Source organism: Ptychodera flava, chromosome 18, assembly GCF_041260155.1.
Source record: "Ptychodera flava strain L36383 chromosome 18, AS_Pfla_20210202, whole genome shotgun sequence".
Lineage (NCBI taxonomy): Eukaryota > Metazoa > Hemichordata > Enteropneusta > Ptychoderidae > Ptychodera > Ptychodera flava.
In genome coordinates, this window is record NC_091945.1 from 33212531 (window position 1) to 33239461 (window position 26931).

Sequence of the window (26931 nt, forward strand, 5' to 3'; positions counted from 1 at the left end):
TTGATATTTGATAAAATCGTTGATATGAAAATAATGTCAGTGAGTACTGTTGTCTAATCCTGAATGCAATAGATTGTTTTTTGAGTATATGTACTTCCTATTCGGTCAAATGCGACTCTCTCCAACACTTTAGAAAATATGCTTGTAAAAGAAACAGGCAGCTTTTTAATGAACCGGAACAACTATGACATCTTTAACTCATTTGAAACAACACGCTGAATGAATTCATTAATGATATTAGTTAGTAAAGCGGTTATCTGATGTGCATCGTATCTAATAAATATCGCTGGAATGTCTTCTAACCCTATCGATTTAGTAACAACAATAAATGGAATATGCCTAAGAACCACATATTCTCCAATAACTGACAACTTAAAGGAAATTTCTGTAAACACTCTTGTTTGCATGAAAAAACGTTTTACATGGCCTGTCTCATAATTATCAGACACAGGTAATTAAGGTGCTATCGTGCTGTAAAGCCATTGCATCTCTGTGCAACTTTTATCATGTTACAGCAGACCTCATTCTTCCCGCAATGATCAAGTATTGATTTACAGTCTGCTCTTTTGACAAGTCTGGAAACTTAACTTCTCAATACCCGAAACCGCCTAAACAGCCTATCGTTCCATTTTTTATATTCCTAGACCCCTTTCTTTAACTTCGTCTTGAATTTCCGAGTTAATCAATGGTTCATGAGTCTCGTTTGAAACGAATCTCTGTGATCGGAGCAGTTTTGTCAACAACAGAAAAAAATAAAGACTTCAGACTCCAGCCTGGTATCAGTCAATGATTTTATGCCAATTGGTCTGTTTCAACATTTCACTAAATAAATCAGTGAAATAGTCTTATTTTGACTGTTTAATGAGAACCAAATTGGACTATTTGCAGACTTCCCGGTAGAGCAAACATAATGACCGTGTATTCCGATTGGTGAAACGCCAGAGTTTCTCATCGTCCGAGGTCAAGATAAAGTCAATGACAGTGGAACTGTATGACTAGTAACTCCAGTAGGTTCATATATTATTGTTTCAAAGCAAAGGACTGACATAAATCGCAAAAATTGCAAAGTAATATTATAGGAAAGGTCTTGCACTGGGGAAAGGAATTGAAGAAATAACATATCCATCATAGGTGTCATGTTACTATATGTAATGGATGTGATAATCAACTTGTACGCCAGCAGTATAGGAGATGTTGACGATAGTTGTTGGTAACAGTGATACAATAGATCCATTTTCTCATCCTCAATTCCCTATTTATATTAAAGGAAAACATTGGGGTGACCTCGATAGCTTTGACAGATATCTGTTCCTTTACCACTACAAATAATCACCACAGAGGGCGTCCTACACATAGTTATAGGTTTGCCTTTTGTTTCAGGTGCAGTGATGCCAAAGTTTCCAAGTATAGTGTTATCAGTATAAGGAGTTGAAAGCTGAAATTGAATGGATGTACTGGACTGTGCCAGTGTGATGGATGGACATTGTTCCAAGGCAGGGGGGGGGGGGGGGGGGGGGGGGGGCATGGTCATCGTCATCTCACAAGAACCAAGAAAGAAACCCTTCATCTAAGAATATCAATCTCCAGTGCCATAACTTCAGATACTTCAGTTGTCCTTGAAAACGATAGGTATCACCAGGACCTAGAACACAGTGGACTATGGACAGCGACTGTCATGTATTCTGTTATAATACATTTTCAGGAACTGATCAAAATTAGCAATCACTGATGTTATTGTAGTAAAACAAGCCTTATGTGCATTTGTAGCTGCAGGTCCCATGAATATGCAATCTGAAAGTAGAAGATCACTATTGTATATTTTTCTGGAAGACTAGAAAAATCAACAAAGGCATATTCATTACATAAAAATGTTTTATTGACAAACATTTTTGTTTTAACATGGCAATATATATATTGATTCACATATTAGTATCACTTTTTTGAGTTGCAATTGTTGACTTATCTTACCCTCTTCACAATTTTACTATGACATAAAAAATACAATAAAACATGTTTCTGTTATTTTCAGAAAAGTATATTTGTATGGATAAATCAACTTGGTTTGTCAATGCTGCTTCTGTTTTTTTTTTACTTCAAAGCTCTACTACCTTCAAATGTTTGTCAGTAGAGGTATCCAGTGGTATGATTGTACATTGCGACATGTTTTCAATCAATGTTTGGAAACTGCAAGGTGTGATGTGATGTTTAAAGCTTGCAACCACGTACCAGTATTGGCTGAATGATAAAACGTGCCCAACAGCAAACGTAAAAGTGACAGGTGCCAGACGGTGCTAAAAATTGCTTAATGCTTGGTGGTATTAAAGTTATAGATGAATCTAAAATAATTAAAACCTTTTTTTGTTATACTAAACGTTCTACTTGCAGCATCGTTTGTCGTATGTACATTTTTAATTGGTTTGTGAAAGGGCAGCCTGATCAGACGACAGCCTTCAGAAAATGTTGATGACGATGCATCTTTCAGAAACTAACCAGCTTAAGAATGACATTCAACTCAAAATAGAAAACAACTACAAACATCCATGTAGACATACGCATGTAAAAAAAAGTTAACATATTATCAAAAATGTAAGACAAGCTAAGCTTCAAGTTAACATGCCACAAAAGCAATGCACATACACAAACATTTAAACATGCTACAACTATCACCAGTGATACAATTTATTTCTATATTTGATCATGTCACAGGTGTACATGACCAGGCGGAAGCTCTTTGACTTGTACAAGTGCTTATAGATCTATAATGCTGAGAAGAACGCGTATCTAGTATTTACAGACCTGAATTACATGGATCGCTAAATCCATTGTATTCTATACATTGACTTTGAATCTTATGTGACATTGACCTTGATAAGCCATTCGGTATCAAGTCTTGGTAATGTTTTTTGATACAATCCACACCACATGACAATTAATGTCTGTACATACATTTTCTATTTTTATAGAGAGTTAAATTTCAGTCAATTTCTGAACAAGAGTATCTCTATGTATGCTAACCCTGTTTCACATAATTACTTTCATCACAAAATCTTTGATAATTAACCTTGCGAGCTCAAGCCAACAACATCATCACCATAAATACTTTACAATACCTTTTGGACACACATCGATTAGCGATAAAATCCTTCCTAGCTATTAAGAAGATTTCTCAAAAAACTTTGACTGATTACTTTCTTCAATGGAAAGTATTACGATCAAAGTCAACACGGTGCAACAACACTTACTGGCTAAAGAAACAAATCACATCACGCAATACAAACAGTCAACTGTGAGGTAATAGCAATGTGTTTAAACATTACACATTTAATATTCTCTGTCTAATGAAAATGAAAAGCTGTAATTTTCATCTGTTTTGGCCATGTTATTACTCAATTTTATTGCAAATATTTTGGGAATAAATATTGAACAAAAGAAACAAAGTTAAAATGCATGTCCAGTACTTTAAAAGTCAAATGAGTTGATAAAATGCATAATACGACTAAACTCATCATTGCCAGTCCTTCAATTTTTGATAATGATATTTTTCAGCAAGTATCGTGAAAATTGGGGATTTTTTAAAATTCATGATGATTATTTTTTTCTTCTATAACCCACTTTTTCTAATGAGCACTATGAATTTCGCAATTGTCATCTATGTAAAAAACATGCAGCAAAACCATTGACTCAATGACTGAACCACTTCAATGTCTGAACCACTATTGACTCAATCAATGAACCACTACTAACTCAATAACTGAACCACTTCAATTACTCAACCATTGATGACTCAATGACTGAACCACCTCAATGATTAAACCAGAGTTGACTCAATTACTGAACCATTGTTGATCCAATCACTGAACCACTATTGACTCCATGACTCAACCATTTGACTAAATGACTGGACCACTGACTCAATCACTGAACTACTATTCACTCAATGACTGAACAACTATTGACTCAATGACTGAAGCACTATTGACTCATTCATATGACCAATGTTGACCCAATCATTGAACCACTTCAATGACTTCACTGTCCACTCAATCACTGAACCACTATTCTCTCAATGACTGAACAATTGTTTACTAAATCACTGAACCACCTCAATAACTGAACCATTGTTGAGTCAATCAATAAACCACTTCATTGACTGAACCATTGAACCACTGAGTTATCAATTTTTAACACTGAACCTCTAATGTTGTAAATTAACTATACAACCTGGCAACACACTTTCTCTAGCACTGATTGACATCTTCTGTCCATTGAGATATGCTTTCCAAGAACTCACAACTGAAGGTCAAAACTACAACTTTCACAACCCTGCCAGCATCACCTGAGTTGTCAGACATAAAATATTACATAATTATTGCAGTATCTATAGTCATACAGCCATAAGTTTGATGAATATAATTATTTTATATCTAAAAGCGGAGTTTGATACATTTTTCAGAAGCGCAAGTCTTTGATCATCCCTAAAGACCAGTCTATTTCACTACAGCTAATCATTCCACACATGTATCATAACACATGTATCTCCTTCAACACAGTACGGTGGAATGGTCAAGTTTCTTTAACACTCAATAAAACCCTCTGACTATCAAATTTCAGTCAATTCCAATGATTTTCTTTAAATGTATTAATTCGAGCCTACAGAATCATTGAATGACTTAATGCTGTGTAAAATAAGATTTTCTACCATATTGGCAGAAAAGTAGAAAAATCGCTTATAGAAAGTCTTATTCTTACTCATATTTTAAATTATCAAAAGGTAAATTATGATTTGGCATGATATAATCTCTGTGTAACATACGCCACCAGGGTTGTAGAGGAAATCATCTCACCTATCCTACTCTTATTCAAAGAGTTTGTACTCTTGAAGGGTATTTTGTACCATTGGAAAGGCAAGGGAACCAAAAATTTGAGTATTGCAGTCTCTATGATTAAGAAAAAGTTAAATACAGATTTAAGGTAGTATGGGCCTCAAAAGTGAAAGACTTACACTTTTGTTCCCTTTCCTCAATGAAACTTGAAACCATACTCTTACCAAATCCAGAAGAAAAATCAGGGGTCACCATGCAAAATCTAGTACTTCAGAAACAACGTGCCCAACATTTTAATGATACTTGAAATTCAAGATGGCCACCATCCCTGTGTTCACTCTATGGGTAAAATAAAATTTTTGAGTTTAAAAAATCTAAGACTGTGAAAATATTTGTTACCCCAAGAGCTTTAAAATGAGCCCCAACAAGTGGTAGATCAGAAAATTTACAGTAAAACTGAGAGAATCTGAATATCTGTCCCGAAGGTGCATTCTACCTTAAGTGACAGAAAAAATGTTTCGAGCCGAACTCAAAATTTGAGGTAATTTGATAAAGGTAACAAATCAGGAAAATGCCTACTGGAAAGTATGTTGAGATTTACCGAATATACTCTGGCTCTACAGGAATTTTTTCAATCAATATTTTATGAAAATCAGCCTCAGCTTACATTAAGAGGTATCTTCTAAGAGGTAGCTTTACCTCTGTGTTAAAATTAAACAACCCATAAATATTACCAGTTTTACTGAAAGTGAACAAGCTTTGCTAACCATGCCCTTAGCACAAAAAAAACAAACAGGGGTTAAAATGTTGCATTTTAAAAGGTGCTCCAAGCACAGTGTTTCAGAACAATGAGTCTGCCATAGGGACATGCACACAATTATTTCAGCACATTCAATATTTCTAAGTGTACCAATGATGCGTGTACAGGATAGGAGAAATTGGGAAACACCATGAGAAATATAGCCCTTTCACCACCATGGTTTTACCCAAACCCATTGTTATCAATGGTAATCTTGGACCTGTTTACAGGGAACTGGGGATGAACAGGATAGAGCAGGAACTGATTTTGTTGTCTCATTGGACTGAGTAGATGTTGTAAAATCATTGCATAGGTACATCAGCAGACGGACAGTGTCAAATGCAGTCATCAAAATCTTCATCAGACTCTCCTTCTACTGATTCACTGGAATTGAACGATATCAAACTGCTATTCCGCTTCTTAAATAAAGTCCCTGTGTTGGCTTGGCGACGCAACCTGTGAATATTTAAATACACAGAAATTAGTTATACTTTAAAGATGAAAATATCACATAATTTCCACAACCCCCACAGTGTATTAACTAATTGGGATTTCTCATATGAAGTGTACTCATGACAGTCAAAATTCAAATTTTTTAAATGTCATTCTATTTTCTCTACTAGATGTATTCAAATCAATCGCCGGAATAAATAAAGAAGGAATTTTAAAAGAGGAAAAAATCTCCACACTATATTAATGTCAATTATAATAGAAACTTCTGAAGCGAGTATATTTATGACATTAACAGTCAAAACTGATATCTTTTAATGTTGTTCTAACATTTTCTGTGACAGAGCAATCAAACTTTGGACAAGAAGATGATCTATAATGGTCAGTCTGAGACTGGCATCACCATTCTATGGAATTCTAGGGTCAGTTATTCACATTAAAGTTTAATATGCGCCCAGTGACTGATATACTGTATATACACGGTAATAACTACGGTAAATGTAGAATAAGACTTTGCTAATCTCTGTTAGTTCCGTAAGTATCACTGGCATCTACTTTCAGTAATTGAGCACATATTGGTCTCAGAAACACTTTGCAAATAGAAACTGTTATATGTTTGTCACCCCTGGTCAAGTTACAATTGATAAACAATTTATTCAGTGTCCAGGGCTAATATAAGTTTTGATAGTAAATGACAAGACACCCATGGAGTTTATTCTATACCATAAGACTGCCTGCTATTTCCAACTACAAGAAGACTTTCATTTACTGTACAAATTAGTTGATGCACACAGTACATTCTAATCAATTCATAAATTTGAGGGTGACAACATAGGATATAATTTCTTAGTTGAAACATGTATCTATCAATGCACAAAAAGTAAAATATTCACACCTGTTTTGTAAATGTTCTAACTGGACTGTCAGGCTATCATTTTGTTCTTGTGTTTCATCCAGACTTCTCTGTATACGTCTGACATTATTTGTCTGGGTATCAACCTGAAAAGTTACTAGAGAGAGACGAAGATTTTCTAACTTCCATGTCTACAAAATGATGGTGTTTGGTATAACAATAAGATAAGAAAGATTACTAATACATTTACAATCATAATTTAATTTGCAGTAACGGGAAAACAAAGCCACTTTTCACCTGAAAGATAACTAGAAGGTTTTAAACATACTTACTGTACGATTTTGTCAATAAAACATGCAAAACAAAGGAAATCTAGATCAATCAATAAGCACTGACACTAAAATGCATTCAAGTAAACCTTCACTTCGAAAGTCTATTGTTTACTTGAAGGGTTCTGTAAGTCTCACTTGCTCACTACAATAAAACAATGAAATTCTTTCTAACAGATGTGCAGTAGAACTTTAAGTGTAACACAGAAATATTAAATGTATCACTCAACACTGATAGTGCTGATTGAAGTTTACACAAGTGAAGTTTCTCTCTGCTGAGTTTAAATTCCATTTTTCCTGGTGAAATCCAGTTAACTGTCATCTAATATCATGGATGAATTCAAGCTCACACAAAGCTACGAGTTCCCTTTGGTTGTTGTATATTGTACTCACTGTCCTCCTGAGAATGTGCAAAGTTTAAAAATATTCTCTATGCTAACTGTTTTGAACTCCAATTTACTATTTCTAGTAAGCTATCAGATTAAAGTAGGTGTTGAAATTATTCCTACACAACAAGAAAGGATTTATCTGTTTGAACTGTCATAGATCTTCAAATCGTACATTTATTGTAAACTTAGAGGGCGCTATTTAAATATGGCATTCTTTCACAACAAGGCAACTCAACTGGTGCTTGAGGTACAGCCTGCCACTCTCTTTATTCTTAAACTGTTCAGAGACAATCACTTACCTCATCTTCAGCCCTGGCTAATTCTTTCTTTAATTCTTCAATTCTTGCCCGCAATTTTTTGACTTCCCCTTCATGTTGTTCAGCTCTACGCTGTGCATGGCCAAGCTCTGCTGATTTGTCTTGGAATATCTTCTTAAGTTTAGTATGAGTGTGCTTCAACTCTGCAAGTTCCTGTCAATCAAATTATGAAAAAATGTTCAAATTTTCAGCATACTAAATTTCTTATGTGATCATATTAAAGATAAGTGGACACCCGGATAAATCATTATAATTATACATGCTTTTGTGACATCGCGACTTGACTATTGTAATAGTCTCCGTATGGGATTCAAAAATACAACTTGAAAAATTGCAGTCTGTTCAAAATGCTGCTGCACGCTTAATTAGTCGTACACGAAATGTGAACACATCACGCCTGTTTTAATGGATTTGCATTGGTTACCTGTAAAAGAAAGATTCAAGTTAAAATTCTTCTCCTCACTTTCAAAATCCTAACCGGTAAATGTCCAGAGTATTTGAAGTCACTGATAGATATTCAGGTTCAACGACGTGTTCTCCGTTTCTCTGATAAACTATTGTTAATTCGGGTGATACGAGGAACACTACTGTAAACTATGGTTTTTGTGCTTTTTCAGTTGCTGCTCCAATATTATGGAATGAACTAGCGTTTACTAATGCTATTTTAAACTGTTCGGTTCAATCTTTTAAGCGCCAGTTGAAAACTTATCTTTTTAAGGAATGTTACTGTGTTTAATGATATGTATTGATTTTCTTTTATTTTCATTCTTATTTCATTGTTTGTGTACAGAGCACTGAGACGAAGTGTAGTGCGCTTTTTAAGAAATAAATAATAATAATAATAATAATAATAATGTATGACACAGTGGTTGACAGAGGTATCTATAAAGAATTTCCAACACAGCCTTTAGGAAACAGCTTCTACCAAAGACTTTGGTTTAAAACTTTCATGGGTAAATAGTCTCTTCACAAAAGAGTTGGCTCTATACAATGGACTTTGGATGTTGCCCTTCTGTGTTTGTAATGGATACAGTGAAAAATGACTGGTTTGCTTGATTCCTGCTTGCTTTTGGAAAATGTCAAATCATTCCATCCATTATAGTTGCTGTGTGTGCACTGTAAATGGACAAAAGAAAACACATTCCCCCCTCCAAACAAATCACAAGTCAACTCTCACCTCTACAACTACCGTTATTCTTTTTTTTTTGCTGACAAATCTCACAAAATTAGCACTGTTACTTTTCTATGTAGGAAAAATCACAACATGGTCATTTTTGCTGCCTCCTTAACTCGCAACCATGACATCAACACAAGAATTTGCTCTAAATAAAAGTCACATGTCCGCCAGATGCATCACAATTACCTAATCCTAAAAAACTCACCTTGTTTTTCTCATACAATTCTGTTTGTAATGTTTTGAGATCAGAGTCCATAGCAGCTGATGCTTGCCTGTTCTTTTTCAGTAAATTTTCTTCCAAGTCTTCAACCTGAGTCCGTAACTTTTTACTTTCCCTTTCCAGAGCTAATTTTTCCGTCTCTAGTCTTTCTCTCTTTCCCCATTCAGCGGCATTCTCTGCCTGGAGTCTTTCAAGCTGTGTATCATAAAAGAGACATTTCAATTATCAGCTGAACACACATGTTATTGTGAAAAAAATCTCAACCATCATCAGGAATATGAATGTAGAGTCAAAACATCAAAACTGGACACATGTATCATCAGTATACCAGTATGATATGCTGTCAAAGGAATGCATCATATGCCAATGAAAGCTGTGATGAAAAAAAAAATACACATTTTTTTTGCACTAAAAGTAACAAAGCCACCTTGTTTTGGATATAATTTTTGATACTTTGTATCATTTGAGAAGTAATTTATATGATTCTGCATACTAACATGTGATCTGTTGTCAATTGCCTGCAAACACCCCTGCTCACAGGCAGTGAACAGCATGAAGTCGTTGTTAATTCATTGGAAATTTGTACATTGCAGAAATTCACAAACTTACACCAATGAAGAGTGTACATTTTCACATTTATCTCTATATCCAAGCTGCAAGTACTGCTCCGGTGGCAGATGACTACACAGTATGGCACGAAACAGGATCAAAAGCAATCAATTTTCACCATTCATCAAATGTTTATTGCAATAACATGATGCCAAGTGACATAATCTTTGTCCTCTTTGACTATCTATAGCCTTGGGACAACATTAGAGATCTTGTCATCACTTCATAATTTATGTCATCTCAAGAATTCAGAATGTGACGGGCATAAATTTTCTACAAATAATGCAACAGATGCTGTCAGTTTGTTCTAGCTGGTGCTTCTTAACTAAAAGCACACTGATATATACATGCAGCATTCACCTTCCTCAATATACATAATTATATAATAATGTGAGCATTTATTATCGGATAATTATGTATTTGACATTTTGGTGTACCTTGCACCCTTTCAAACTACCGGTACATTCATTGGATCTTGCATATCAAAAATAGTAAGAGAAGAGACTAATGTTCCAGCCACCCTTATTGTTTAATTGATATTTCAGTAATGTCACAAGTCACAACACAACTTTTGAGAAAAAGTACAAGAAATTATGTGACACTATTTGCCCAAGCTTTGTTAAATTCATCACAGGTGTGTTTCAGTATGATTTCAAGTCATACACTACAAATTAACAAACTTGGGTAAAATGTTACTCAAACTTCTTATTTTCTTATCTTACCTTTTTTATCAGTATAGTATTAAATTCCTTCCCTTCCCGTTTCTCACCACAATACGATGCTATATTACACTATTTGGTTGGTTCAAGAGCTAGTGGTCAGAGCTTAGTAAAAGCACCAAAGACAAATACCCTCCCACATTCATTTCAGAACAATACTAAATGTAAGTGATTGTCAATAAGGTTTGAATGTTTCAAAGGCAATACATACCTCTTTTCTCATATCAGCTAGTCGTCTATCCATGTTACTACGAGTGGACGCTTCATCTTCCAAGTCTGATGTTATCCTACCAAGAGCAACTTCATGCTCACTTTTCAGCAATGACAACTGATTTACAGAAATATAAAACAATTTGTCAGGTTATTAAGATAAATAAAGAAGCCAGGACTTATGGACTTATACATAGATATACAAGCAATCCTTTCCTATACGCATGTAAATTTATCAATTGCAGACACTCAAATTTTCTAACGCATGAAGCGAGTTCATGTGATGGATTTTGATTTTCAGACAGCAACACAGACTTCTAGCTTTGCTTACCTCTTTCAAAGTTTCTTGTTTGGATTTTTTCAGTTCTTCATATCTATTTTTCATACTTGTGAGTTCTGCCTGTAATTTTTCCATTTCTCTGTGCAACACCTCTTTGGCACTATGAATTTAATATCAACATGATTCTAGTTACAGATAATTCACAGAAAAGCGGACAAGTAATTCAATATTTTCTACTCTGTAAACTGTCTTTATTCCTGCACATCAGTGCCGAGAAGAGTTTGCACAGTCCGGCCAGACTTCCGTGAATTAGAGTTTGTGAATAGAGGATTACAAATAAAGGATTCATTTGTTGATTACAGGGACTGTGTGATAGAAACAAAAGGTCGTTAATTGTCACCACCAACAGCTGACACCCCATAGAATTTACTGGGTGTAGAACCAGACTGAGCTATACAAATAACTTCATGAACTTTCTTCTGTTGACAGGTCAGACTCATGAATACCAAATGATCTTTAACTTTTCAACTGCTGAAGAATTTCTGGCTGAGTAGACAATGTGACAATTTCACACAACAAATCAACTTTACACTACCTTCATCTAAAGGTGGGTTTACACGTGTATTTTTTTAAACCTGAGGGAATCTGATTAGTCGCTCTGTAAATATTCCTTATCAGCGATCTAAGCGATCTCACGTTTACACGTCATACACAAGGTAAAAATTTAGTTCGGGTCAAGCGAAAGAAATAACGCCACCAACAATACAGTAGTCTTCATAAAAACGTATAGCCCGTACATCGAAACGACAAAAATCAAGCAAGCCCTGACAGAAAACTGGAGTGAACTTGAAAAAGACGAAACACTAAAAAACTATTCCAAAACCAACCAATAATCGCATATAGAAGGAACAGAAATATAGGCGACACACTTATAAGCGCCAGACTTCACAAAAACTAAAATAGCTCAAACTCAGGTTCACACGAACCTACACAAACACAACAAGACCAAACAGTAGACATTCTAGCTTCCCTACCAAACGTAAGTGGAACAACATATTATGAAATAAAAACAATCAACCATTCAACACGTCTCACCAATCAAAAATGAATTTTAAGCGACTGATGAAGAAAACTCTGTTTTCGAAAGGTAGGGCCAAAGGAACACAGTGTCAGTAGTCTCTCCGCTCCAGTGCGATTAACACAGGACACGTAGATTACGGGGACGTCTCGCCATGGCCAAGCAACATTTTACATAAAACAGTTAAACATGATATACACTTATATTATACACAATATCATACACAAAACGCAACAAACCCAAATATGAACGATGTGTGGAGTTGCTTTCCCTTTACTACCTACAACTCGTCGTAAAATGGCATAGTTTTTCTAGCTCTGCCACTACGACGGTTGTTGTCGGACACCGACTTGAACTGAGCTCGCAACCGTTTGATTTTGTTGTGGCATTGTTCCGCTGTCCTCTCGAGTCCCTTCTCCCTAGCCTTGGCAGCGACGACTTCATACACTTGCCGATCCCTCGACGTGCCGTCCATCATATGGATGACATTTTCGTCTCTCCAGATTGACATTAGTAGCCTGATCTCTTCCTGCGGCCAATTAATGCCGCGATCGCGAGAGCTTACTTGAACACCGTCCATTGTGGTAATGACCGCAAGCCCGAAGACAGGATATAGTTCGGCGTTTAGTTCGGTGTTCTGGTCACACATGTAAATAGGCCATTGTTTAGTACGGAGCACCGAACCTGGACCAGCCCTCCGACACCGAATTAATTTAGTTCTTTGTTAGTTCGGTGTTGTCTGTTTACACGTCCAACTGACACAGGTTTAAATTTATTCCGGTGTCAACTCCGGACTTAACTCACACGTGTAAACCCCCCTTTAGTACACACACATACATATGCTCAATATTTATATTCAAAGGACTTGCATAGGTTTCTGTTGTAATAGCCATTTTACACTTAGAAAGAAGACACACACACACAGAGGATGTAGGGAACATAGGATGTTGGGTATCTGCATTGTCTCATTTGACTGACAGCTGAGGAAAAGTCCAGTCTACATTCTCTGTGCACCTACTCCATGGCTTGTTTGACAAATATGCTCATAGAGGGCTCTCAGCACCACTGACAGACAGTGGGCAAATATGAATTAACAAAGATCAAATGGCTTTCAACTGAAAGACTGGCTATTCCTACTGAAGCCTTACAAGAACTTTTTGACATTTCATCACAGAATTGTAACTACAAGGCGAACAATTACTGGAAACATTTTTTTTCACATTTTGTGGCCATAAAAAAAAAGTTATGATAAAACAAACCCCGTCCTTCCCGGTGTAGATATTACATTAAGAAATGCTAATGTTGTATTCTCAATTTTGATTCAACTTCTGGATAAACATTTGATTCAACTGTTTTAAATGGCATTGCTAGTCCTCCACACAGCTCAATAGGCCAAAGGAAAAGTTATACATGTAATGATATATATGGTAGAGTTATCACCAACAACTGAACTTACTCCCTTTCTGCTTGGATTGTTTTTGTTGATTCTTCTAATTTCATTTCAAACATTTGAATTTTCTGCCCGGCCAGTTCTGCCTCGGGGGACGGCAGTTGTCTCTTATCATCGTCGTGCTTCCAACTTTTCTTCCGTCTCCCTGTGTTTGTATTGTCCATGATGTCGTTCAGGAAAAGATTATCACAGGCAGCACCTTCAGTTTCCTGATCAATGCCAGTGTCAATGTCCCTTTCTGGTATATGAACTTTGCTGCTGCTACTTTCACTACTCACACTGCTGGCCTGCTCTTTTTCCAGCTGTTGTTGAATTTTGTGAATTTCTTTACAAAGTTTTTCATTTTCTCTGATGAGTTCTTCCTTTTCTCGCTTCAAGGCAGCAGACTCTTTGATTTGGTTTTCTAGCTTTGCCCTAACCTGTCGGCATTCCTCCCTGGCTTTGTTCCTCTCTGCCCGTACCTTGCCCCATTTCTCTCTCCAGTTGGCCGTGCAGTCTGACCACCAGCGCATTGTCTTTTCCATCTGAGCCGCCCTAGCCCTGGCCTCCTCCAGCTCACGTATCCGTAGCTCCTCTTTGGCTTCAAAGTTATTATCCATGCAAGATGGGGGTAGAGGTAGCACTTCGCTTAGGGCTTTTTCCGGAGTAGGGTTCTGGGACTTGTAAGACTTGGACGTAGCCCCAACATTGCTGACATCACCCATTTTTGGTATATTCCCATGTTTCATACTCATCTTGCAATATTACCTTGTTTCAAAGACCTGCAACAGAGACAGACACAATAAACTGTAAATACCTATTTACTCGTTCTCAAACTGCACATTTAGAGAAAAATTTATGTTGTTCTACCCCAACAAGCCCTTTGTTGTCAATAGTATTTAGGATGGACCTATCAACCCAGATCAGGGGTGACAAGATTTAAATTATGGGTTGTCAGAAACCAAGTCCTACCTTGCATTTTCTTTGTTGGCACAATTATAAAACAAACCTGTATATTGCTCGTGAACTAATACCGGTAGATACACTGCTGCACTTGTAGTATTAAAACTGTCCTAAAATATTTTTTGAGATCAGTAGTTTAATGAGAGACGTCTAGAGTTTGTCTGCTGCCATCGATGCACAGCAACATCCATTACACTGACAACGATCAACATTGTGCAAAGGTGTTGTGTACGTTCACAAAATCTAAATCAATAGGGCCGTTCACATTAGCCAAAAAAGACTAGGCCCTTGTCCTAGCCAGGTTCGTGGCCGACCAAAAAAAACAGGTGTGAACGGTTCTGGCCGGCCACTGTCCGGACAATTTCTGTCCTAGTCGAGAGGGGTGGTTTGTGGCCGACCCAAGTCTCTGGCCGAGCAGTAAACAGCGTATGTGAACGCGTTTTGTCCGACTCAGGTCCCAGTTGACGCCCTCTGTAGTTGACATGCAGTGCAGGGCTCGAAAATTCTCGCCTCCCGACGCCCGTGACAAGTGAATTTTGAGTCCGGGCAAGTGAAAACAACATTCTCCCAGCCCGACGGACAAGTGAATTTCGATGAGGCCACTGTACGTACGCTCTGCCACTCTCTAGTTCTTTGAGTGTACCGCTTTAGATATGGCCGGCCGATAAAATAGCTCTGTTCTACTTGGTTACAAAATAGCAAAATATTGACGTCTTTGCAGCTCTTATGTTTTTCTTCTCATGAAATCATGTCACGATGCCTCCTCAAAAGAAAACTACAGCTTACAATAAAATGTTGTAAGTTGTTGAAACAATTTACCCTCCTTCCTACAAAGTTACAATGTATTGAAACACTTTACTCTCCTTTCTACAAAGTTACAAATTCCCTGGTACGTGAAGCAAACATTGTTGCTGTTTGATTCTGCAATCGCGGTCCCTCAGTCCCTCAGACGGACCACAGTCGTTTGGAGAGCTATTCAGCGCTGGGACTATTCGCCCCATAGACGAGTGTACAGAAGCGAGAAATACCCCAAGTCTGGAAACAGAATGGCTATAAAAACCACGCCATGTCACATTCCGTGTCCGATTTCACTGTGAAAATTAGCAAGTTCATCTATCATGCAACCGTCGATCGTTCCCTATCATTCTAAAATTTCATACCTGATACTTTATCTGATTCAAAAACGCTCGTTTCGTGTGACTTTCGGCCGAATTCGACGGACACCTCGCCAAAACCTTGGGGTGAGCAACATTCCGGTCACCTCTTGGGTACCTCCACTTTACTGACGTTGGTGCCGCCTACCCATGAGGGATGACCGGAATGTTGCTCACGCTTATGTTTTGGCCAGGTGTCTCTCGAACTCAGCCAAAAATCACAGGAAATGAGCATTTTGTAAGCAGATGAAGTATCAGGTATGAATTTTCGTGTGATTTTCGGCCGAGTTCAGAAGACACGTCGCCAAAACATTAGGCATGAACAACCTTCCAGTCACCCCTCATGGGTACGCGGCGTTCACGTCAGTAAAGTGGAGGTGCCCAGCGTCCACTGTGAGGTGACCGGAATGTTGCTCACGCTTATGTTTTAGCGACGTGTCCGTCGAATTCGGCCGAAAATTACACAAAACGAGCGTTTGTGAAGCAAATTAAGTACCAGGTATGAATTTTGAGAATGATAGGGAACGGTCGACGGTTACATGATAGATGAACTTGCTACTTTTCACGGTAAAATCGAACGTCGAAGATGACATGGTGGCACAATCCCTATACGAAATAGCCATTTCATTTCCTGACTTGGGGTATTTCTCGCTTCTGTACACTCGTCTATGGGGCGAATAGTCCCAGCGCTGAATAGCTCTCCAAACGACTGTGGACGGACCGTGCTACAATACATCATGGAGGAATGATGAATACACTGAGGCTTGGCTTTGCCTCTGTGAGTTCCGCGTACCGGTCGTCCTTTTTAGTCCAAGTTTTATCTACTTTGCTTGAATCAAAGTTTGGCCTGCAATTACTCAGTTTGATAGTAAAAACCATTATTTCAAAGGAAACTTTCACAAACAGAGTCAGAATACAAGGATAAAGGAGAAAAATTTGAGGTTTTCTGAAAGGTCAAATCTGGGTCATCTTATGTGATGTCATGAATGAACCTCTTAAGTACACAATTATTGTTCAAAAGAAACCACCTAGGGAGGTCCAATAGGTACAATCTTATGATAAAAGGTAATTTCTTGGTGCTTTCCAATTTAATGGCATTTAGCTTGACTGTCATGTCAGTTTTAAATTAAATTTTATTAACAGTTATGGCAAAGGGAAATTGTGACCTGTATAAGGTCAAAGGTCGGCTAGACGCTACCAAATGGTCTAGGCTAGGACAGCGTTGAACGTAATGTGAACGCGGACAAAAGATTAGCTTATCTTCTCACATTCTGCCGGATTAGTTCTGGCCGGCCCTGGGCCTAGATGTGAACAGGCCAAATGAGACATATAACTTGGATATAAACCTTTAATACACATAAGTATGCTATGTAAAAATGTAAATTGCATGTCCTGTGAGGAATCTAACCCATAGAAAAAGTGACTTAAAATAAACAATACCAAACAGAACCAACACTTTAAATTATTTTTTTTAACAATCTGAATAGCCTGTATTGATTCAGATGTTAACACAACACACCTCTGGCTCTCTACAACGCAAGTTTGTCCAGTACATGTAATGTCTAATGGGAAGTTCATGGCAATCTCACTTTCTCCCACACTGTAGTGTACAAATTCTTTACAGTTAATGTTTTCATTTCTCTAAAAGTGGAACCGGAGTGTGACTGATAATATCAAATATACATGCAGCATAGTGCAAATAGAAATAATTGGCATAGTCTAGTCTAATTATACTCAAAGCAATTACGTGACAGCTGATCTTGTCAGCTTATCATAAATGTATGGGTACATCTTGCTTTCATTTCCCAATATGGCCACATCCCTTGGATAGGATATTATTCTTTGTGAATTTTTTAGCAATTAGTAACTTATCAAGGCTTACAATAACTAGTTGTTCTATTTGTACATTAAATTTCAAACCATTGAGAATATTATAGTCCTACTTTATGTGTTTTTCAACTGAAACAAACACCAAGCTGTTAGAGTGCAACATCTGTCTTTCTAATTCTGTTTGAACTGAATCATACTGTAAGTACCTGTACATAAAACAAAGTTGCAAAATAGTTAATGCTATTTTTACCGAAGAATGCTATTTTTCCAGGCGGAATTTTCAAAATCTGAAATGGTAAATCGTGAACTATAACCCCCTGGCAGAAAAGGGTTTAACATTTCCACTCTCTATTCTAAATAGCAAATCTAGGCATTTGTGAACATATAAACTGGAGATGAAAGGAATAGAATTTTGTTTCTTGTTCTATATAGGATTTTATTGTCTAAAAAACACAAAGTAAGATTTAGAAACACTATGTGCATGAAAGAGCACCATATGTTAGCTTGCCACCATGGCTCAGCCACTCCTTTGGCAGCAGATTAGACAAATTCCTAAGTTTCTATGACTGGATGGAGTCTTTTGTGACCTGCCACTTCACAAAATCAAATATACACAAGAGTTGCTGCAGACATATCACATTTAACAATCTTCAAATTTGTAACCTGAAATTAAACTGCTTGTTAATTAACCATCCCATGACAGACAACACAATAATCGTGTTCTGAATATCCGGATGGTGATTTCAGACTAACATCAGCCTCTGGTAAATCAATTCCATCATATTTGCAAACTAAACCTTATTTGTCTTTGTAATTTTGGATTAAAATGACCCCTAAATTGGCTAGTAACAGCCAACAACCATTAATTAGCATTCAGGGTTGATATCAGAAATATTATTTCAAAGCACTATTGCTATGTTTAGGGCTAAAGTTCTGACAATTTCTTTATTGGCAGAAACACTGCTAATGACTAAAATTTGTTTTAGAATATGTCATCTGATCCTGTGCATTTGGAATTACGATAAATCAACATGTAGGTTTTGAAAACGCATAGTTTGCACAATGGAATAGCGTGATCTGAATCTATTAGTTTGGTTGGCTTGAGAAGAAGGGTGAGACTATGAGTGTTTGTTAAGAATGTTATGAACAGTTGTGAATTTGGCTGAGATTTCTTGGTGAATGCCAGTGTTGCAAGAGTAAATCTATCTTAAATTTTTCTCTACATGAACTATCACTGAACATAAACCCAGTGAGATCATGGACATAGAACATCTACGAATGGATAAATCATCACACATTCGGACTTCATTTCATCATGAACAACATTTCACAGTTGGATGTACAATGTTTTTGCATGTGTACTCAGACTGTAACGCAAGCACTCCCTACTGTGCATTGTACATTTGTGTCACATTTCCACGGTACCTATCTGCTAATTACCTTGTGAATACATCCCTACTACACACTGAATAGCAAATGATCACTGTTGACAAAGTGATGAAAATTCCTGGCATGAGAAACATTGCATCAAAGGTATTTCCATTTATCAGGATTTTTTCAGCTTGAATTTTAGAATTTCCAATCAGAGCATGTATTGCCCACGTTACGTCTGCATGTTCCAAATTCTTTCTATACTTCAGTAGACTTTGGCAGGAAAACCTGAAATTTTAAGAATGCTCTTTCCTCTTTTACAGCTGAGTAGTCACGGAATACCCACCTTTCAGCAAGATATGCAACAATTTTGGGCGAGAAATACACAAGCAGAAATGCTAACAATTATGTTATATTTCCAACCAACCAACCAGCAAAAAGATCTAAATTAGATCTTGCTGGTTAGTTGGATCACACTGGGTTTTATGATGAGCTGTTCCTGAATAGAAGGTGCTTTGTTTTTCTATGATCTATGTATTATTCTTAGTAATTTTGCTAGCCATTGAAACCTTAACAACTCTAACATCAGCATCCTCCTCAGCATCTTTCATTCTTAATAGCTATGTTAGCAGGACAAACAAAGTTTGTATACATTGACAAAGAAAGTGCTCAATGTAGCTTTGGAGAGAACATACATGTAATATGATGTATCTGTCATATGGCAACAATACAACTTTGTGCTCATTGCAATTTGACAGGTGTTGTGTGATTTAGCATAGGAAACAAAGAATGTTGTTCTCCAGCACCAAACACTCCCATGGCTGTAATGTCACGATGTCTCCCCATGTGCTGACCCCCCTACCTCATTATCCCATATCCTATTATGACCCTTGACCTCTAAATCATGCTGTTGCTCAGCGCAAGAGTTACTTCACATGGGATCAAACTCATGATGTTGGTAATCCCTGTAACACTACACCACAGTCTCTGGTTTATAAATTACCAACCACACACATTGTACAGTTATCATGCCGACACTCTTTTCAATCTGTAGCAACACAGTTGCATGTCACGTCTGCAAAAATTAATGTGGGTCATTAGTAAAAGCATACCTAACTAGTTACTGAGCATATGCTTATGGAATAAATACTGTATTACGAAGGTTGATCTTGATCTGCATAAAGCTATAATAAGGTCATCAGTACAGCTGTTACTACTAATAGCACAAACAAGAGATACCTGGAACAGAGATAGTTAATTATACGGATATTTATAATTCTCTTTCATGACAGTTTTATTATTGTACTTAAATCACACTGATATGGTATCTTCTATGCTAAAGCAACATTAACATTTTCAATATGTAGTACTAGTAGGCTCACTGCAAGTAAAACATTGTATGCTAGATGCTGTGCAAAATATTGACTGTCTTTTCCTTAACTGCTGGGAAAATTGCAATCTTACTACGGTCATAAAATTGAATGCATCATCACAGTGGCAAATTTACATGCGCCATGTTATTGCGTGAAATTGCCACTTGCAATTGTACCATAGAAATTGAAAGTACATTTATTTAATTATGGTGACACGATATTTACCGTTGCTGGCACATTCAATTAGTTGTAATTCTTGTCATCAGTGTTGGCAACACCATGCATGATTCATGTCGTTACTTTAATTCAAAACAATACTATCATAATTACCATCCTGTTTCCAAGGGGTCACAGTTCACAACTGCTAGGTCAATTTACAGTTGGACAAACACATAATATGATATGAGCTTGCAGCTCAAACAAAATACACGTTTCATTTGATTTGATATCATTATATAAGCAATTCATGGATTCATTGCTGATCAGTAGTTTGTGTATAGACAACTGCTTTTAAAAAGCGAAATAATAGTTGAATATATAATACCTTTTGAGGAATGCTGAGCTGATAACATATTAAAAACTGATTCATCTCTGGCAGAAGAGCATTTATTACATGTGATTCTCTCTCCAGTCATCAATAGACTTCGCAATAAAATAATGCTCAGATATGATATTTTTTATATGAAAATTCTCCCTCTCCATGTACATGACCTGCTTTTAAACACTTTCTGATTGAAGTATTTGATGTACAGTTTAGTAAAATAAGCAAAACACTACAGCAGCTGTATGTAAAACATAACTCTACTCTGGTGAAGGTTTTTTACAGTAAACTGAAAGACACACTGACCAGTGGTACTAGTGCAAGATATATGGTGATGATGATGATGATGATGATGATGATGATGATGGTGATGATGAAGATAGATGGTGATGATGATGATGATGATGGTGATGATGATGATGATGGCGACAATGAGCAATTATAATGATTATGACTGATAAAAATATATGGGTTGATATTGTAACCTGTATGATGCAACACAATAAACAAAGTCGATGCATGTATTTTGAAAAAGGCAAAGTTGATTGACAAAAATTGTTCTTCATATGCCTTGAGCTTTCAATCTTTGGCAAACAACTTTGAAATTCTAGTGCTGGCCATGAATATGGTCCCTCCTGCCATGAATATCCCTTTTGCCACACAATATGGTTCTTCCTCCCCCTCCACATGAATACGGTCCCTCCTGCCATGAATATGGTCCCTCCTGCCATGAAGATCCCTTTTGCCACACAATATGGTTCTTCCTCCCCCTCCACATGAATACGGTCCCTCCTGCCATGAATATGGTCCCTCCTGCCATAGGTTCCACATGCCATGAATATGGCCCCTACTGACATGAATATGGTCCCTCCTGCCATACAACATGGCAATAAACTTACAGAATAGGAACCCAAGATGATGTAAGGGGTATTGTCTACAAGAAAAGACCCAGAACATTGCCGGATGTGAAAGGGAAGGAGTGCAGTCACAAGTGAATGATCAAAGCAGCAATACAAGTCACTGACTGCCCTTTGCATTTAGGATAAGTCAATAAATGTATTTATTGGACCACAGAGCCAATGAATAATTGTATGTTCTTATCAATGGCAACTTTATTAGCATGTTAATGATGCCATTTCAAATTTATTGCCAGACTTCCTGCAACTTCTCAGTTTACAAACTGCAGTGTCCAACCGAGGATGGACATTGCTCTCTGATGACAGTGAGAGAGAGAGGAACAAGTTTGCCAAAGACGGTTGAAGTGTTTTTATGAATGCTAAAGAAGTGAATGCTTTGATTTGCTGTTATTAAGAAACAGACCTATCTGACAGTAGAGACTATCACATTAGTAAATAACTCTTGAACACATGTAGCAACATCTCCCCTACTTACTGAATGTAGACAGAACAACAGTGATATGAATCAGTTTGACCTGCAATTGGTGCCCTAGGGCTAGCTTTTACAATACACCATGCACTTTGTTACAACAGTACCGTATCTAACAAAGAAACGCTATGAAACAACTGGAAGCCATATGAAATGGTAGTTGCAAAAGAACAATAAAACTATGGTCAGACAGCTACTTTTGTGGAAGAATTTTGCAGGGCCAAAATTGCTGCTTGAAAGCATTGCTGGATTTCAAGATACTTCAAATGTGCTGTTCAAAGTTATTGTGATTGGTCTCCAAAAAATGCACCAGACAGATCTTTGTACGGATGAGTGGATAATCCATGAGCCAGTGCCTAACTGCTTGTGATGCAAATGCAAGGCACTCCTTGAAACTAGACCTGCAGCATAACTGTGAAGTACACCAGGTTGAAAAATTATGGACCGAGTACTTGAACAGGTATTGACGTAAACACACATGCCAACCATGTCCGCTGTCAAAAATGTGAAATGTGAGGTGCGTTGGATAGTGGAGTAATGGACCTATGGAGAGTTGGTGCCTAGAAAGTAGAGAGATTCTGATGAAAACACAATGACAGACTTAATCCTTCCATTCTGACTTAACAATTCCTGTTTCCGCTGATTCAGACTATGTTAGTAACCAGAGCATTGACCGGCTTAGTCTTGTGACAATAACTATACTTGTAGTTGCCCATTTTGGTTTTTTTTAAACTCAGAATGTTGAAACCTCTCCAGTTGCCAGTTTCACAGCAAGTACAAACAATGAATGTGAGATTTAAATAAAGATGCAGGCATACCTTGGTATGAGCTGCAGGCTGGTCCTGACCTCTATAAGTGAACTACAAGGTCAGGTTGACAACTATGGGGGTTAATCAGTCATTGATAAAGGAAGAAATACAATAATATTGACATGTATCATACAACTCCTATTTCCTTTGTCTCACCATAGTACATTTTAAAGTATTTCTGATTCAATTCTTTTTGTCATTTCATTGTTCTTTGTACTTCGGTTTAACAGATCAAGAAAAAGAACAAAGCACCAAAAGTTATGTCATTTTGCTATTACATTACATTACAAAACAAGTCATCGTTGATGACACAGTCCCCACTTGTTAATGGGTACTTTGATTACAGGTCCTCAGAGAGGATAGAGGCCTCTTCATTAGGTCTGTGATAAAATACTTTTGAATAAATTTGCTTGATACATGTCTGAGCTGTAGTTCAGGACATGAAAGAATCGTAATAAAATGGCCACATGGCGGCCTTATTGGATCCTATCACAGAACAAATCTATGTGCATATGTATGACAGACATCCAGCTCTATGGGTTTGATCAGAATTAGATATATGCATAATTAATGAGGTACAGTATGAAGCATCATAAGGTCTCCCATCATACCATATATGAAGGGTGTACCACTTGTGGTTACTGAGTTATGGACAAATATGTATATTTGAGGTCAAAGGTCATCGAGGTCATGTGACATTTTGTCACAATAATTTTATTGCCAAGTTATCCCTATATACAAAAAATCAGACCTCTAGCTCTATTGACTTGCTCAAAATTAGATATGCACATAACTAATGAGGTACAATATGTGGCGTCATAAGGTGTCCCATCATACCATATATGAAGGGTGTAGCACTTGTGGTTACTGAGTTATGGACAAATATGTATATTTGAGGTCAAAGGTCACTGAGGTCACATAACATTTTGTCAAAGAATTGTATTGCTAAGTCATCCCTATATACCAAAAATCAGACCTCTAGCTCTATTGGCTCGCTCAAAATTAGATATGCGCATAATTGATGAGGTACAATATGTGGCGTCATAAGCTGTCCCATCATACCATATATGAAGGGTGTAGCACTTGTGGTTACTGAGTTCTGGACAAATATGTATATTTGAGGTCAAAGGTCACCAAGGTCACATGACATTTTGTCAAAAAAATTGTAGTGCTAAGTTATCCCTATATACCAAAAATCAGACCTCTAGCTCTATTGGCTCGCTCAAAATTAGATATGCACATAATTAATGATGTACAATATGTGGCATCATAAAGTGTCCCATCATACCATACATGAAGGGTGTAGCACTTGTGGTTACTGAGTTATGGACAAATATGTATATTTGAGGTCAAAGGTCACCGAGGTCACGTGACATTTTGTCAAAAAAATTTTATTGCTAAGTTATCCCTACATACCAAAAATCAGACCTCTAGCTCTATTGGCTTGCTCAAAATTAGATATGCGCATAATTAATGAGGTACAATATGTGGCGTCATAAGCTGTGCCATCATACCATATATGAAGGGTGTACCACTTGTGGTTCCTGAGTTATGGACAAATATGTATATTTTGAGGTCAAAGGTCACCGAGGTCACGTGACATTTTGTCAAAATATCTGAGATATCTGCGTGAAAGGATGGACTCACGGATGGACTCATGGACGGACATGACCCAATCTATTAGCCCCCTGGACTTCATCCGTTGGGACTGAAAACTGTGTCACTGCATCCTTTTTGCAATATGAATACGATGAGAAACTAAATTTTTATTTTTCTCGGCCTTATACATCGAGTCTATGGACTGCCTTATACATGGGAGTCTATGGACTGCCTTATACATGGGAGTCTATGGACTGCCTTATACATGGGAGTCTATGGACTGCCTTATACATGGGAGTCTATGGACTGCCTTATACATGGGAGTCTATGGACACTGCCTTATACATGGAGTCTATGGAGGTGAAAACTAAAAAGTCCTCTAACACGGCCAAATTTGATCGCATTGTGAAACAAATCGACGTGCATCTGTATGGGGTAGGGTACTATCCTTGTGCAAAGTTTGAAAGAAATTGACCTGGGCATCTCTGAGATATCTGCGTGAACGGACGACGCACGGACGCACACACGCACGCACGGACGCACGCACGGACATGACCAAACCTATAAGTCCCCCCGGACGGTGTCCGTGGGGACTAACAAAGATACTTAAAATGATGTACATGATGAAAATTTTAGTAGAATCACATCAGTCCCCTAATTCTGAGCCTTTTCACACTAATTCTTTCTTTACAGGTTAAAGAGAAAACTGACTGGGTTAAGATCAACTTGTTCTTGTTTTAAAATCTTCTCATGTGGGAATCCTTTATGAACATGAAGAAAGTGACTCATCTGAGCTAATGTGGCTTGTTGTGGCGTAATTGGCAGAAGTGATGAGAAACAGAGCACATCTCGGCTTCAATGCTTTCTTTCAATTACCTATCTGACACGCTTTGTACAGTTGCATTTGTGTTTCAATGTCTGCTGTTTAGAACTTTAAGCTCCCAGTCAGTTTCAAAACCTGATGGGTCAGCCTGGACAACAAAGCACGCTATTGTGATTTGTAGCATCGATGACAAAAGACATTATTCGCCTATCGAACCATGATCCTTATATTTAAATACAACCCATTCACACGATATTTGGATTGATGTAACTTTGCAAACATTTCACTTTCGGGGAGTATCATGTTTGAATTGGACCTCGTAACATTACACCATGGCCTTTTAGTAAAACTCTCCTCGGTTTATTATTAGCAAATCGCCTCAATTTCTTTTCTGATATGATCCAATTACCCTATCAAACAAAGGCAAGTGGCACCTCTCACAGCAGGCATCTGTCACTTTCACTGTGCGAGCGAAACTAAACCGGTCTAGAAAAAGTACGTTTTCTAATCCTAAAACGTTTCTCTCATAGTCCTCCCTGTTGGAAATCGAGCGACAGAAATGACAAATCGAGTAAGCATTCTCGCCATACAGAAGCGGTAGCCCACATCCACTGTCCAGTCGGCGAATAGGCGAATGTCTTTGGTAAATATCAGAGGTCTATCGAACACGGTATCCCGGTATTCGCAAAGAGTTGACTATATGATGCGGTCTACCCGACAAACTTTCATACGACACTACCAGCGACCAAATACGATATTCTTCGTTTTATCTATAACAGTTGAACGCAGAAATATTAACGCTTTTCCCGAAACCTAATGTGATCCCAGTGCAGTCAGTGATGAACACATAATACTCGGTCATCACTCAGTCTTTACTACAGTAACTGTGACAAACTCGAACCGTCGATTGTTTGGAAAACGACAAGCTCTTCCTCGCGCGAACCAGGCCAAGCTGTCTGGTTAAATCGAACAATACAGGTTTTCTTACCTCAATGTAAAAGTTGACCTAATATAAACCTTGGTGATACATAGTTTGACAGTTTACGCACACTATCATCCACAATAAACAAGATCACATTCATGGCAGAATGAGTTCTAACATGGCGGCTACCGGATACCTTCGCTGGGTATTGTGGGAAGAGCTGTCACGGACAGATGAGGTCGCAATTCGCAAGTACACCGCAAAGCAGAGATGATCGCATTGTTGAAAGTCTTTAAGAAATTGTCATGGCGTGACATATGGTCCGAAAACACAATACATTTATGAAAAAACAAGGCATTTTGTCAAGCACGTGAACAACCCTAAATCAAAAAGTTACTTTTTTCATCAGTATACACATGATGACATATAAATAGAAAAACGATGGAGCTATAGGCCTATGTCAATATAAACAGATGAG

The 26931-nt window shown here is 37.5% G+C and overlaps 2 protein-coding genes across 2 annotated transcripts in view; both read right to left on the reverse strand.

Moving 5' to 3' along the window:
- LOC139117439 (WD repeat domain phosphoinositide-interacting protein 4-like) overlaps positions 1-26931 on the reverse strand; it is a 277044-nt gene that overhangs the window by 63398 nt on the left and 186715 nt on the right. The gene's annotated exons all lie outside the window — the stretch shown is intronic.
- On the reverse strand, positions 1855-26665 carry LOC139117437 (coiled-coil domain-containing protein 102A-like). The gene is made up of 9 exons (XM_070680552.1): positions 26520-26665; positions 13710-14464; positions 11227-11335; positions 10897-11013; positions 9343-9552; positions 7943-8113; positions 6968-7071; positions 5879-6078; positions 1855-5788 (listed from the first exon to the last, which is right to left on the reverse strand). The coding sequence occupies exons 2-8, from the start codon at positions 14435-14437 to the stop codon at positions 5958-5960; spliced, it is 1560 nt and encodes a 519-aa protein (XP_070536653.1). The 5' UTR covers positions 14438-14464; positions 26520-26665; the 3' UTR covers positions 1855-5788; positions 5879-5957.

Coding starts and splice junctions, on each gene's coding strand:
- LOC139117437 (XM_070680552.1), bottom strand. CDS start 14,437: ATGAGTATGAAACATGGGAATATACCAAAAATGGGTGATGTCAGCAAT. Junction 11,336..13,709: donor ACAATCCAAGCAGAAAGGGA/GTAAGTTCAGTT, acceptor TTAAATTCATAG/TGCCAAAGAGGTGTTGCACA. Junction 7,072..7,942: donor TAGCCAGGGCTGAAGATGAG/GTAAGTGATTGT, acceptor GTAACTTTTCAG/GTTGATACCCAGACAAATAA.